Source organism: Mesoplodon mirus (genome assembly GCF_964341445.2).
Source record: "Mesoplodon mirus genome assembly, chromosome: 3".
NCBI lineage: Eukaryota > Metazoa > Chordata > Mammalia > Artiodactyla > Ziphiidae > Mesoplodon > Mesoplodon mirus.
In genome coordinates this window covers 24,963,297-24,978,569 of record NC_138978.1, presented here as the reverse complement: position 1 = coordinate 24,978,569, position 15,273 = coordinate 24,963,297, and the positions used below count along the sequence as shown (strand labels likewise).

At 53.3% G+C, this 15,273-nt stretch overlaps 1 protein-coding gene across 1 annotated transcript; it reads right to left on the bottom strand.

Moving 5' to 3' along the window:
- Positions 1-873: 873 nt before the first annotated feature.
- Positions 874-14,568, bottom strand: THEMIS2 (thymocyte selection associated family member 2). Its single transcript, XM_082615301.1, has 6 exons — positions 14,464-14,568; positions 12,162-12,302; positions 9,169-9,579; positions 6,471-7,534; positions 3,703-3,859; positions 874-3,271 (listed from the first exon to the last, which is right to left on the bottom strand). Exons 1-6 carry the CDS (start codon positions 14,555-14,557, stop codon positions 3,219-3,221), a joined length of 1,920 nt encoding a protein of 639 aa, XP_082471427.1. The 5' UTR covers positions 14,558-14,568; the 3' UTR covers positions 874-3,218.
- Between the last annotated feature and the right edge of the window lie 705 nt (positions 14,569-15,273).

Sequence of the window (15,273 nt, the reverse complement as noted above, 5' to 3'; positions counted from 1 at the left end):
GTATGTCCATTCTTGATTGTTTCCTAAAAGAAAGAACAATGGCTAAAAACAGGTTTAAAAAAGCGTATCCATTTGAATGTGGAATGCATGATAGGATACTTTTATGGGTGGTGGACTTCTCTTTCTAGTTACCATGCTAATGCCCTCAAATGGGCAAGGGGGCAATAGCAGTGGTTCTGGGTAGAAGTCACTTTTTCTTTTGATTTTGAATTCTGTGATTTAGCAATCAAAAACTACTTACTCATTAATTCAGTGAGTGTTTATTGAATACCTACTGTGTCAACCCGTTGGTCAGCTACTAGGAATATAAAGCAAAATAAGAGATTGATGTCCCAGGACTTGCTGATTCAGCATTCCCAATAACACAGAGTAGCTACTCAGGGATACTGAATTCCCTTCCATCTTGGCACTGACAGGGTCTCACAGGAGCTCTGTGGATTCTGAGCACTATGGGGACCCGTGGGGCTGAGCAGAGGTAGGCCACTCCTCAGCAGAGTGGAACGCCAGCCTCTGTAGAGCTTCTACCTGCTCAAACCAGGGGAACTTGCATTTTGGGTATTTGTGGTCACCTGGGATGTCAGGTATACACTGTTCTCTTGGTACATTGTTGAGACTGCAGGAACAGCACTATGACCCAAGTTATCAGAAACCCCCAGTGTCACAGCCAAGCCATGCGTCCAGCCTAGTCTCAGGAAGATCTCTTTAGGTGTACAGGTGGGAGATGAGGCTCCTTGGGAAATAGTGGTACTTTATTGGATTTAACTAGAGAAAAGCCAGTAAGAATTAGTGTCCTATGTGAATTAATAGATTTGTTTTTTAAAATGCTGTTGAGGGAAATTGAAAACTCTTGATAAATTTTTGAGCATGCACCCCCAGGTTATAGTCATTTATTTAGCGGTTATTTACATCAGTTACTATATTAGTTTGTTATATATATTACAAAACACTCAAAATTAGAAATGAAAAAGGATATTAAAAATAAACATGAAAGGATGTGCCAACACAGTTGACCCTTGAACATCACGGTTTGAGCTGTGCAGCTCCGCTTATACGCAGATTTTTTCCAATAAACATACTACACGATCTGCAGTTGGTTCAGTCTGCAGGTGCGGAGGGCCACCTGTAAAGCTGTGTGTGGATTTTTTGACTGTGTGTGCGGTCAACTGTAATTCTTCTCTGTTTCCCAGTCAATCATCTTGTGTGCTCACTTTGGAGACCACTGCTTGGGGGAATCTCTAGCCCCATTATAATTCCCTCCCCACCACCCAGGGGTTTATTCCAGAGGTAAAGAAGACAAAAGCACCCTGAGGCTGGTATCTGCCTTTGGTCCATTCCCTTCCTACCCTCACTGCTCTCGTAAGACATTCACAGTTATGGATTTCAAACACGTTTTCCTTTTAAGCCCAGCTTTCCCTGCTATGCAATTGCTGCCTTTCTCCTCACGGCAGCATTTGGCCACTCGGAAACCCCCTCTTGTGGGAACTGGTGGCCCTCTCCTCTGCTCCCCTTTTGTGATCTTGCCCAATTTGGTGCCAAGATTAACTGCAAACATGAAAGTGAAACTGTTGGCATATGCGTGGGGTCCTGATCCGTAGGGGTCCGGTGCCAAGGAGGAACTTTCTGTCTCTTGCTTATTGCTTTTCCCAGAGTACTCTCTTCCTCAGGGTCCTCCTGTGTGGTAGAGATTGCGTCTGTGGAGGAGGGTGTGGGAACTGGTGTGGAGATGAGCATGGGTGCTAGATACTGGGGACTGGCCCAGTAGCACGTAGTCACCGCTCAGTGGTCACCTGGAGAATGCCCTGCTGGAGTGTGGCGGCCTGGGAAGTACATGGGTCCAGAGAGCTGGAGGGATGTTAGGAGGCAAAGGAAGGACACACTCAGGTGTAGTGCCTCGAATCCAGGAGTGGGAATTGGACCCTCTTTCGGCTCCCGCCTCCACTGGACACTCCTTCCATCTTTTTGTCTCTTTCCTGTCCTCCACTGACCATGGTGCTTAATTCCGTGACTGCATTAGCCCAAGAAACCAAAGTCCCACTACTTCTAGGAAGTGAGGCCTGTGGTCTTACCTTACTGAACAGGCCTTAACTGACCCTGGAAACTGAGTTATTCTCTGCATAGACACAGGCTTGTATTTCTTCTCTTATCTCGTTATACCGGCTCAGTCTCCACAGCCCAGGAACATAGTATAAACACTGGGATGAATTCCATGACTAGGAGACAGTGTAAGCGTGTGAAAGGGGTGTTGGTTTTAGAGACAGGTACAACTCTCAGATCTTGGTCAACAGTAATGATACTAACATGGTTACTGAATGTTTATTATGAGCCAGGCACTGTGCTAAATGCTCTACAGATATTATCTCAGTCGATCCTTAAAACAATCTTTTGAGGTAGATAACTTAGTTCCATTTTGCATGTGAAGAAACTGAAGCTTAGAGAAGTTAAAATCACTTGTAGGTGGTGAGCAAGGATCCTGACCCAGGCCCATGACTAGCCTGCCCGCTGAAGCACACTAGACTAGTTTGTTTCCCGATCTTTAAAACCAGGCCTTGTCTACCTCAGAGAGTTGATTTAGATAGGCTTTGTAGAGGGTCTGGTACACAGACAGAACTTAATAAGTGATCATCTCTTATCATTTTTCTGGAAGCTCAGATGTCATTTTTATTCTGTGGTTTTAAAGTGAAATAATCTTGGATAGTCACCTACTGCGGTCATGTGCTGGGTGCTGCAGAGATGAGGAAGACAGTCCTGGTCCCTCAGGGGCTCGGAGCCTGGGTGGGGGACAGGGAGAGGGAGGGGAGAGTGGGGCAGGGGCGGCCAGCATTACAGTGCAGTGTGTCATCAGGATTGAGTCCCCTTTACCAAGAGGCAGGAGGCCCTGTGCTGCCATCACCAAGGTGGGCAGTCTCTTGGATTCCTTTCTGCACTAACCAGTGGGACAGCTGGTGTTGGGGTGCAGGACTGAGTAGAACCCAGCTGGCTACATGATACCAAAGCTCCGAGGCTGAAGGAGCCAAATGCAAAGTGCTGGGCCCAGAACAGCCAGAGGGAAGCTGGTGCGGGGTCTATCCTATTTCCAGTCAGTCCCCACCCGGCCACTCCTTGTCCACAGTCTGATTTCTGAGAGACCTTGTCCAAGGTCCTCTAAAGGCTTGTAATAGTTGGCTGATATCTCGGGTTCCCTGAGAAGCAGCAGTTAGGAAGTAAGGTTCCTCCAGCACCTAGAGGGTTTTCGGAAACTGCTCAAGTACTTCTTCATAATCATGTTCACCATCTGCAAAAGAATCCAAGTCAGTGAGGACCTTTGGCCTTAGGTTCCTTCCCCTCTTTAGGGTACTTTCCTCCCTTGAACAGGGGAGCGCTTGGTCTGGATGCTCTAAGGTCCTTGCTAGCCCAGAAACCACAGTTTGTTGTGTCTGAACACTTTGCAAACATTCTCCTGTGTGCCTTGGGGAGGGTAGTTGGGGGATGAAGTCATTTTCCTTGCCAGGGCCCTGGAGCCACTGGGAGAAGGACAGTAGGGACCCTTCAGCCTAAGCCCATCTCATATAGGCCTGTCCATCCAACTGGGACTGTGGAAGGGTGGCTCACGAGCAGGGCCCTGTTGAGGGTATGGCCAGCACCATCAGAGGCAAAAGCAGCAGCAGAATGGCATGGGGGAGGGGAGAAGGAAAGACAGGGGTGACCAGGGGCTGACAGACTCACCTGTATCCTGAGTGATGGGCTTAGTGGGCCTGAGACCCTTCTTGTGACCAGGAGTCTCACTGTATAAATTGCAGCTGTCCTTGGTGACCTCTCGCAAGGTCTTCCTCCTGGGTGTAGGCAGCAGAGGTGGTTCCTGCAATTCGAAGGCTTCAGAAGACTGAGTGGGAGAAAAAGCAGAAGTTAGCAGGGTCCCAAGAAATGGGGTAAGAGAGTACCTGAAATGCAATTTCCTTCAAATCTCACTTCCTCTGCTCCCCTCTGAACTTCCTTTTCAGTGTATGGCTTCTCAGGACCCCAGGTGTTTTTGCTACAAGCACTTGGACTGTTCTTTGGCAGGGGAGAAAGGGGCCAGGGTGAGACATGATAGGGTTGGGGGCTAGAGACAGGGTGTCCCTGCGTTTTTTTTTTTTTTTTTTTTTTTTTTTTTTTGCGGTATGTAGACCTCTCACTGTTGTGGCCTCTCCCATTGCGGAGCACAGGCTCCGGATGCGCAGGCTCAGCGGCCATGGCTCACGGGCCCAGCCGCTTTGTGGCATGTGGGAACTTACCGGACCGGGGCACGAACCCGTGTCCCCTGCATCGGCAGGCGGACTCTCAACTACTGCGCCACCAGGGAAGCCCTGTCCCTGCGTTTTTACACAGGGATTTGGTCATTGTCCTCCAAATCTTTTGCTGAAGGAGAAAAAAGTAGTCACAAAGCCTCAGGACAAACAGAATACAGAGCTGAGAGGGGTCCCAGAAGGAAGAGGACTTTTATTGAAATCCTACCATGTGCCAGAAGCTGTATGTATATCCGTTCATTCACCCTCAAGTGACTCTCTGAGGAGCTGTTTGAGTTCCCAGTTTACACGTGAGGAACCAGGCTCAGAAAGAGTGTGCCATGTCAAGCCTCACACGGGATCCCTGGCCGGGCCAGGCTTCAGACGCAGAGCCATGTCTGTGACCTGTAAAGCCGCTCCTCTTCCCACCACATCATGCTTTCAAAAGCAAACAGTACGGCTCCCTGATGAGCAGCGGAGAATACTGATTCCCAGGGAGGGAAATTGCTGGTTCTAGGACAACAAGCAGGAGCCATCCCAGAGGAGCCGTCAGGAACCAAGGCTGGGACGGAGGTCTCAACTCTTTGTACCACATTCTTTCCAGCACTGTCACAAGGCCTGTGTTTCAGATGTCCCAGTCTATTTTTGGTTCTGTCAGAAAACGACTACCCTACCCCCTGCCCCACAGATACAAGCCCCTTCTGGGGCTGAGATCGCTCAGGGTTCATCTTTTTAACTTCCACTGCCATCCCACTGCCTCCCCACACAGTACGAAATCCAAGTCTCTGCACATCCCAAAACAGTATGCTTGTTACAGTTTACAAAGTGCTTTTTATGTAGATCACTCCCCCCACCCCACCACGCCCCCCATTCTCAGCAGAGCATGGCTATCAGCGCCCACCTCAGAGGGATGCCGTGAGAGCTGGGTGGGGCAGTACGTACGTGTAAGGGGCCACCCCAGGGTAAGTGCCCCATGAGTAGAGGCTAACAAAACAGCACTGAGAGTTAGTGATGTTATCCCAGGCTCACTGGTGAGGAAGTACAGCCCACGGAGCGAGGAAACAGGGACGTGAACCTCGTGTTTCTGACTCTGAGGTTCTTTGCCCGCTTGTTGTGATTCAGTTTGGTTCAGTTCGGACTCACTGGCACTTTCTCTGCTTGCCTTGGATTGGGAGGTCCCCACCCCACAGGACTCTTGTTCTAGCCAGAGACCAAGTACAACTAATTAAAACTACATGGCCTCCCACTTCCAAGCTATGTACAGCGTGCAGTGTGACTACAGAAGAGGGAGAACTGTCACCGCCTTGGAGGACATGTGAGCTGAGCCTTGCCCGTGAGCCTGAAAGGAGGAAGAACGTTCCTGGCAGAAGGACTGGCGTGTGTGAAGTGCTGAAGCAGGAATCCTGGCATACCGAGAGCGTCAGGAGTTCCTCTGTGGTTGGAGCTGCTGAGCAGTGGTGGAAGGTGGGCCTGGGAAGGTGAGACTGAAGTCAGCTATGAAGGACCCTGGATACCATGTTCAGGGGTTCGCATTACCCCCAGCAATGGGGAGCCACGGAAGGTTTCAGAAGGCGGGGCTGAGGCCCCATAGTGACCAGGGGAGGATGTGGGAGGCCGTCTGACAGCCGTGGGGAGGGGTTGAAGAGGCTGCTGAAAGTTTAGGTGAAAAATGGCTGTAGCTTGAGCTAGGGAGTGACAGCAGGGGTAGCAGAGAGAGGTAAAGCACCGTGAACTTGGAGTCACAAGGCTTCCGCTCCAGTTCAGCCCACCCCATTTATAAACTGTGTGACTTTGGGTGAGTCTCACAGTCGCTGAGACCTCATTTTCTCGACTGTAAAATATGGATGATCACACCAATGTCAGGATGGTCAGGATTGAATAATAGGTACAAAGCGTGCACGTTTATAAACTGCACGTTCTGGAAATAGAGAGATGTAGAGAACAAGCATATGGACCCCAAGCGGGGGAAAGCGGGGGTGGGTGGGTAGTGGCGGCGGTGGGATGAACTGGGAGATCAGGGTTGACATGTATACACTAATGTGTATAAAATAGGTAACTAGTAAGAAGAACCTGCTGTATAAAAAAATTAAATTCAAAAATAAATAAATAAACAGACTGCACGTCCTGTACAGCTGTAAGAGAAGTGTGATGCGAGACAGACAAGAAATGGCAGGACCCCAGTGATCCCTACAGGTGGCCCCTCCCTGCCCACTTGGGTTCTGTTGGTACCTTGACGCCTTTCGCCTTGCTGACCTGCTGCTTCTGCCCACTGAGGCCCTTACTTTTCGGAGGCCTGGGCGGAGGAGCTTGGCCCTCAAAGGCCGGTGACTTCCGAAGGCGGTAATAGAAGGCCTCTGTCAGCTCCTCCACTGGGACTACGGGGAGGGGCCCAGCCGGCTGGCTTGGCTGCCCCTCAGCTTCCACGACAGTCAGGTCCAGCCACCGGGGAGGGACCTCGAAGCACATCTCAGGGTTGGAGTCCAGGCTGACCACCAAGAAGGGTTCCATGATCTTCTCCTCCAGCCGCAGGCCCAGGAAGGAGGGCAGAGGGTCATCAGGGTGGCTGGCGTCCTTGGCCACCACCTTGACCTCACAGGGCAGTGAGAACTGGGCAATCAGATCCTGCAGGCTGTAGCGCCGACCATCACCCAACTCTTCCACGAAGCCGCCAGAGAAGTGGAGGGGCAGCAGAATCTGTTCTTGGTCCTCTTCCTCTTCACACTCTTCCTCCCCAGGCTGGTCACTCAGCCGCTGACACACCAGGACGTCTATGTCCCTCTCTTGAACCCCAAGGGCCTGGCCAGACCCCAACACCTCCAGCCTGTCTCCCATGGCCAGGGACGTGAACCCGGGGTTCTCCAACCCATCTCCTTCACAGTCCTTTGTGGCCACTACCCGGAGTGGCTGGCCTGGCTGGAGAGCACCCAGGAGGTCGTAGGCTGTGGGGAACTCTCTCGGCCGCCGCCGCAGCTTGCCCTGGTAGGCCCCGGAGATCATGAAGTGTCTGGGTACTTTCCGGCCCTTGGTTGAGGCCAGGAACCGCCAGGGTGGCGAGGCCAGGCCATAGATGCAGAGCCTCTGGCCCTTCTGTAAGGAGCTCAGCCACGGGCTGAGGAAGATGGGGGGCCCCTCCGGGACTTCCAGGATCTCTGTGGGCAGGGGGAAGGGGCCTCCCCGGGCCAGGGCCTCGCTCAGCAGCAGCGGTTGCATGAAGTGGATGTGCTGAGAGGAGGCGGTGATATCCTCCACGTCAACCTCCAGGGTAGAGGGGATCTTGACGATGGTCCTGCGCACTGTGGAGGGGAGAGGTCAGCTCAGGTGCGCACCCTCCACCCCTCAGAGGTCTGAGCCTGCTAACCTCTTTCCTGTCTTCATCTTTTCTTTCATACCAGCGTTTTCCTATCGTACCAAATTCCTTGCCCACTCTTTCTTTCAACCTCTTTTTTAAAAGTTACTATAAAAAGTTTTTAAAATATTTATAAAAGTAGAATAGTATAGTGAACCCCAATGTACCTGTTACCCAGCTTCAGCATTTAACCCATGGCCCATTTTCTTTCCTTTATACCCCCACCTATCCATTCCACCTCCACTGGATTATTTGGAATCAGAATAATCACATCTTGCCATCTGTGACTATTTCAATGTGTATTGCTAAAAGAAGGGGTAATTAAAATTTCAAAAATAATAACCACTAGGCTATGATCATATTGAAATAATAATAATTTGATGATTCCTTAATATCACCGAATATCCAATCAGTTCACTTTTAAAATTTTAATTGAATTTTGAATGTAATTTTATAAGCTGTCTTTCCAAATCCTTTCTGGATTTAAATAGATAGAACCAAATCAAGAAAAACACTGACTACATGACTTTGGACAACCTCCTCCTGTCCTGGCATTGATAGTGCCTGGTGCATAAACTCTGTAAGAGTGAGGAAAACTGGCCCAGCCACTATGTTGTTTGAGCCGCACCACACGGAAGACAGAACAGGGGATGTTCTCCCTGTTTTGCAGATGAGAACACTGAGGCTCCGAGGAGTGGTGGTGACTTCCCTCAGGTCACATGGTTGGGATTTTTGCTCTGTGCCAGATGAGCTGATAATTGGCTGAAGCTGGGAGATGGGCACATGTGGGTTCATTGTACTGTTGTTTTTTTCTTCAGAATGCTTTATAAATTACCTGAGCTGCCTCATTCTCCAGGGCAGTCAACTTGTTATTTTTACAAAAACTAGTAAACAAAGCATAGGTTGTTTCTTAGGACAGTCCTCAGGCGGGCTGCTGGCAGCATCCAGAGCAGGGTTGGTGAGGCAGAGGCAGAACCTGGCCAGTCAAGAGGCCAAGGCTGAGTGGAGGTTGAAGAATGGGGGTGCCCTGGGGGCCTCTACACATACACCCATTCTTGTACCTCTGCCCCAGCTTGGCCTCCGACCGGCCAGACCTGGCCAGGTTCTGCCTGTGTTTCACCAACCCTCTGTGTGCAGCCACCGGCCTGTCCTAAGAAGTAACCTATGAAACAGCTGGGGGATTCAGCCAGACACTACCCTCCCAGACAGGAGGCCCTTCACGAACAATCTTGCTTTCCCCAGCAACAGGAAAATATATTTCTCCTGAGCAAACGGTCAACGCTGCACTTTCTAGCACTATGTTTCTTTGTCCTAGCTGCGGGCAACCTTGCAGCCCAACTTTTGCCAAACTTTATAAAGTATGTGGGACCTCACTCAAGTTACCCGTTTTCCTATCTCCTTTTGCACCTAACTTCCACTATTGGGGATTCTTTATTCTGTTACGTTGTATATACCAGGTAAACCACCTGGAATCCCTGGACTATCCACGGGGATAGGGGGCATCTTCCCATCAGAGCAGCTCCCCAGGGCCCCCTCTGTCCCTCCCGCCCCCGGGCCCACCCATCTGCCCGGGGAACTCACAGTGCATGATGGCTTCGACCTCATACTGGGGCATCAGGGTCAGGGAGCTCCAGGGGAGGGCGGGGCAGGTGAGGATGGCGTCCCTCAGGGCCGGGTCCTGCAGCACCTGGAGCAGAGTCCGAGGGGGCCCAGGCTCCAGTTCCCAGAAGGGCCCCTTCTGGGACAGGGGCAGGTGCAGAAGCACCTGCTGGGCCCCGGTGCCCAGCACACAGCGGGCACAGCAGGTCCCGAGGTGCATTTCCACAGCCTCAAGCTTGAGGGGCTGCTCCTGAGGCACCACCCTGGCCTTGGTGGTGATTCTGTGGGTCGACATGAAGCAGATGGGCAGCTGTTTGGAGCTCTGGGTTGCAGCAGAGACCAGCTCCTCCAGGGTTCCATAGCTCTGGGGGCCAGTGAGGGGGCTGAAGTTGCCTGTGGGGCACAGCAGGGCGTGTCAGGGTGGGGCAGACCTTTGCCCGGCCCAGGGCCACATATCCCGTGCCCAGGTCTGGCTGCAGAGAACCAGCCAGAATTCCCCGAGGACAGGGGCCAAGGGTGGGCCAGCATTTGGATATCCAGGCTGCAGGGCTGAGGGACGGCAGGCAGCAAGTGACCATTGCAAATGGACAGTGAGGGCAGGGGTGGGGACAGTTCCTTCTGACACAGGCACGGACACAGAGGGATTGTCACCAGAGACAGAACAGAACAGACACACTGCCACATTTTCCTACCTCCTGACCCCACCTGCCTCTCACTTTGCCACCTTTGTCTCCAGATACCTCACCACTGCTCCATTCCCACACACCAGCACCTACCACCCCATTCTGGGTGGGTGAGTGCCACAGTCCCTCCCAAACTAGAAACCCAGGAGCTACCGGCCAAATGACCTCTGATCACCCCTCTACCCCTCCCCCTGCCCTGTCCATTCTTCTGCCACCAGACTGGCCTAAAATACCCCATGTCTGGACATAATATCACTTCCAGGGTCTTCCTGCCCAAAACCCTCAACACAAATCTATTCAAGGAAGCACCACACAAAGTCGGTCTGAGGGACATTCTGCAAACATACTGATCTAGACTCTTCAAAAATGTTGATATCAAGACAAAGGAAGGCTGAGGAACTATTGTAGCCTGAAGGAGACTAAAGGAGGCCAACTGAATGTCATGTGCAATCTGGGACTAGATTCTGGACCAAGGCAAACACCGGGCTATCAAGGACATTAGTAGGGCGGCTGGTGAAATCTGAATACAGACTGTGGGTTAGACAGTAGTGTTGTATCAATATTAAATTTCCTGAATTTAATCACTGAACTACAGTTTTGTGAGTGAATGTCCTTGTTTTTTAGGAGATACGCTAAATATTGGGAGTAATAGTCAGATGTAATGGGGCATCGTGTCTATAACTCTCAGATGGTTCAGAAAAAAGATATATATACACACACATATATAGTAATATATGTTCATATGTATATATGTGTGTGTGTGTATGTATATATAATATACAGAGAGAGGGAAAGCAAATGTAACAACATGCTTAACTGGTGAATCTGGATAAACAGTATACAGGAGTTCTAGCAAGTCTTCTGTAAATTTGAAATCATTTCAAATTTTTTAAAAACCCTCAAAATACAAAACAAAACACATCACTTCCCTATTTAAAAGCTCTTTGGCGGGCTTCCCTGGTGGTGCAGTGGTTGAGAGTCCACCTGCCAATGCAGGGGACACGGGTTCGTGCCCCAGTCTGGGAAGATCCCGCATGCTGCGGAGCAGCTAGGCCCGTGTGCCACAACTACTGAGCCTGCGCTCTAGAGCCCACAGGCCACAACTACTGAGCCTGTGTGCTGCAACTACTGAAACCCATGCACCTAGAGCCCGTGCTCCGCAGCAAGAGAAGCCACCACAGTGAGAAGCGCGTACACCGCAACGAAGAGTAGCCCCCGCTCACCGCAACTAGAGAAAAGCCCACGTGCAGCAACGAAGACCCAACACAGCCAAAAATTAAATAAATTTATAAAAAAATTAAATTAAATTTTAAAAGCCTTAAAAAGAAAAAAAAGAACAAAATGTGTCCGTGTCCCACCCAGACCCCCCTGCGGTCTGGCTCCCGCTCACCTCCCCACCACTTGCCCCTCACCTGGAACCCATGCCCTCACTGGTCCCCTTCAGCGATCACAGGAAACCATACTGAGAAGAAGCACGCAGAGGGTGCCTGCTCTGAGCCCAGCCCTGTTCTAAGTGCATCATCCATGGGAACTCATTTAATCGTCACATCAAGGCTGACTGCCCCATTACAGAAGAGGAAGCTGAGGCGCAGAGAGGTCACGGGAACTAACCACGGCCACAGCTAGTAGCCGGCAGAGGTGGGATTCCCATCCAGGCTGCTGGCTTCAGCGTCCAGGCCCATGGTCCACCACACTACCCACCTCCTGCAATGAATGCGCTACGGGGGGGTTCTGGAGCACCAGTGTGCTCATGCTACTCCCTCTAGCTGGGATCCTTCCTCCAGCTGAGGTGCCACCTCCTCCAGGAAGCCTGCACAGACCTCTGAGGCAGGCCACTCCTGCCCGGAGCCCTCTCCAAACTGGTGCCTGCTTGTGCTGTTGTCCTCCTCACTGCCATCCTGGAAACTCCCCGCCGGAGAGGGCTGCATCTGCTTCATCCCGAACCCCATACCCCAGCCCCCAGCACGAGGCCTGGCACACAACAAGTGTCAATAAGTGTTTGGTGAGTGAATGTGGGAGCGAGTAGGAAAACTGGCATGTGGACAAAGACATGAAACAAAAAAAGGCCCAGCCAAGAGGCAGATGTGATCAGAGACGGACACGGAGAGGACGCAGCCACGCCAGCTCAGGACACCGTCAGAGGATATTCGGGTCTTGAGGCTGGGCAGTGGTGGATGTGAGAGCAGTGTGTGCCAACCCAGAGGGGTGGGAGTTTGTGCTGGGGTCACGTGTGCCCAAGGGTGTGCCTGGAGGGTTCCAGGGCACTCAGGGAGATACAGGTGCCTGCCTTACCCTGGAAGTTGGGAGTGAGCTCCATGGTCTGGCCCGTCCCCGGGTTCTCGCAGACCACCTTCTGGAGGCGAACACAGGTGACCTTGATCAGGTCTCCTGTGGAGAGGCAGCACTCATTCCCAGAGATCTCGTAGATGGAGCCTGCGGAGACAAAGAGTCAGTTTCACCCGTTCAGCAAAGGCCAAGCGCTGGGCGGCCTGTGCCCTGTTCCCCCCAGGCACTTCTCGGCCACACCTTTGCACACGTTGTTCCGGTGCCTGGAATGCCCTTCCCTGATGCCGCTCTGCCTTCTTTTAGCACTGACTGTACCCCTCTGTGGTCACATCCCCTTGCCTCCTGAACTCAGCTCACAGGGCAGGACTGATCCATCTCAGCTGGCACAGGCCCAGCCTCGAAGTGTGTGTGTTTAAGTCATGAATGAGTAAACAACCCAGTAAATCCCAGTTCCCTTATTAGCTACAAAATCAGGCCCAGGGAGGTTCAGTGACTGCCCCGAGATCACAGAAAGCCAAACACCCACACTGGCGCTTTCTTCTTCAAATGACTTGCTGTTAAGAGAAGCACAGGAGGGGATGGCGGGCCGCTGACAGGGTGGGCCCAGTAGGCGGGTCTGGGCCCTGACTTAGAAGGTTTAAAGGGCTATAGCAGGGTCCAGAGCATGGAAGGTGCTCAGTAAAGATCTCTCACACACAGCGACCCATCCTGCTGATGGGGGACAGACAGTGCAGGTGGGCAAGCCTCCAGGCCACCTGACTCTACTGCACCCCCAGGGCAGCCCCGGCAGGGTCCTTTACAACAGCCTTGAGAAACTGATGAAAATCCCAGCCCTTATCCCCAGGAAAATACACACAGGCTCATAAAACACACACTTCTGTCTACAGACGCTCGGGGCTGGTAACAAGAGCAGCCCTGGTGCTGAGCACTTACTATATGCCCGGCGCTGTGCTCGGCACTGCAGATGTGTCATGGCACTTAAGACTCATGACTGCCCCTGGAGGGAAGGACAGTTTCTCTTTCCTAAATACGGAAACCGAGCCCTGGCAAGGGTGAATGGGCCGCCTGAGATTATCAGGTAACAGGAGGCAGAATTGGGACTCCGCCCAGGACATCATCTGCCTCCAAACTGGGGCTCCTAACCACGCGGTAACCACAGCCATCTGCCCCCCTCCACTTCACCCCACTCCCACACACTCATCCTGTCAGGTTCTTCTCTTACCCTCACTTCCGCCACTCCCGCAACCCTCCCCGGGGGGGAGCATAATGAGGAAACGCAAGTATTGTGACACAGTGGGAGGGGTGTCAGGGGAGGGCAAACAGAGCACAGATGCCTGCAGGAAGCGCCCAGAGAGAGCGGGATTTGAACCCAGATCCCTCAGATTCCCAAGTGGGCCAGGCGAGACCCCATGGTGTGGTGGCCCGTCCTGCCCCCTGTGAGGCCCTCCACGTGTCTCACCCTTGATCTAGGAACCCCACTTGGGGCCTCAGAACACCTTTCTGGAAGCTGCTGTGGCAGAGCAAGGGAGCGGATGGAGGGAACAGGGCGAGGCAGGGCACTCGGACATAGTTTGCCCTCTAAGGAAGGAGCCTCCCGCACCCCACCCAGCCTCACTGCCCTCTCTCCTCGCCCTCCACCTTTCCCACTCAGTCGCCCACAGGTCCTCCCTCACCCTCAGAGCCGCCGCCTCTCCCCTCACTGCCTGTCAATCCCTCCCCTCTCACCCTTTCAGGCAATGACTACTAAGCCCCAGCTGTGTACCATCCCTGTGAACCAGGCGGGCTGCGGCCATGTGGGCAGATGTGCGGGTGTGCAAGGAGCCAGGAAGGCTTCCCGGAGGAGGAGTCATTTTAGCTGAGAACTGAAGAGTTGATCGGATCAAGTACGGCCCAGTGCCAAGCAGAGGGCAAAGGCGGGATGGGGGGACTGAAGGAAGGCTGACCTGGCTCTTGAGAATCAAGCAACAGCCCGGCGTCGTGAGCGCCTGAATGCCGCGACCCCGCACGGTCGGACCTCACGCAATGCGCAACGCCGTTCCGCGGCAGCTTGGCTCGGTTCCACCCACTTGAGTATCTGAGCTCATGGACTTCCCATCACCACCCTGCGGGGCAATCAGCATCCCGCATTCCACGGAAGCAAAAGCCGTGACCCGGAGAGGTTGGACTGTGGCCCCAAATCACACAGCTTGGGTAGCGGCAGCGTCGGGATTCGAACCCAGGGCGCAGTGTCCCGGGTTTCTAACGCCCTGGCAGGGAGAACCGGTCCGCCGCGGGGCCGGGGTCGGAGGGGTCTCGGCCCTTCACTCACCCTGGAAGTAGACACCCGAGCAGACCCGCAGCACACGCGGTAGGGAGGCGGGGTCCAGGGCGCACACGAAGTCCTGCAGCGACACGGGCTCCATGGTCCCCGCGGCTCGCTGGGCGCGGACTGAACGGCCCGCCCGCCGCCGAGCGCGGCAGCCCCGCCCGGCCGGCCCAGCGGGGCGGGGGTGCCTGGAGCGCCCCGCCCAGGGGCGTTGGGGATGCGACGCCGCGTTCTGGGACGCGCCACCTCTCTCTCCCGGCCTCAGTTCCCTTGTCTCTATAAGGGGGTTACAGTACCCACCTCTCACACTGGTGGCAGGATTTAGAAGGTCAAGACCAGGACCTGACATCCGGGAGGCTCTGAGTAAATAAGAGCTGGTCCCTACGTGCCCAGGCATCAGTGAGGTGCCCCATAGTGGAGGGAGGACGAGGATGAAGATGGAGAAACCCCCGACTCGCACCCACCCCCGTTATCCCCCCATTCTTCTCCGAACGAGGAAACACTGCCCTCCTGGTGTAGTTCTGAGTCTCACAGGAGGGACACAGCCTGCCTTTTGGGTCTGAGGAGGAAGATAGAGCATCAGGTCTCCCGAATCCCTCTCCGAGACACTCCATGGTCCTTTGCCGCTTATTACCTTTCCAGGACGCAATTCTACTTAAAAATTCTTCCTTGGGGGCTTCCCTGGTGACGCAGTGGTTGGGAGTCCGCCTGCCGATGCAGGAGACACGGGTTCGTGCCCCGGTTCGGGAGGATCCCACATGCCGCGGAGCGGCTGGCCCCGTGAGCCATGGCCGCTGAGCCTGCGCGTCCGGA

Bases quoted from the DNA above. Each gene is read 5' to 3' on its own strand.
- THEMIS2 (XM_082615301.1), bottom strand. From the start codon at position 14,557: ATGGAGCCCGTGTCGCTGCAGGACTTCGTGTGCGCCCTGGACCCCGCC. The intron at 9,580-12,161 runs GTAAGGCAGGCA...TGTGCCCCACAG, and splicing joins GCTCACTCCCAACTTCCAGG to GCAACTTCAGCCCCCTCACT. The intron at 3,860-6,470 runs GTACCAACAGAA...TCTCCCACTCAG, and splicing joins GCAAGGCGAAAGGCGTCAAG to TCTTCTGAAGCCTTCGAATT.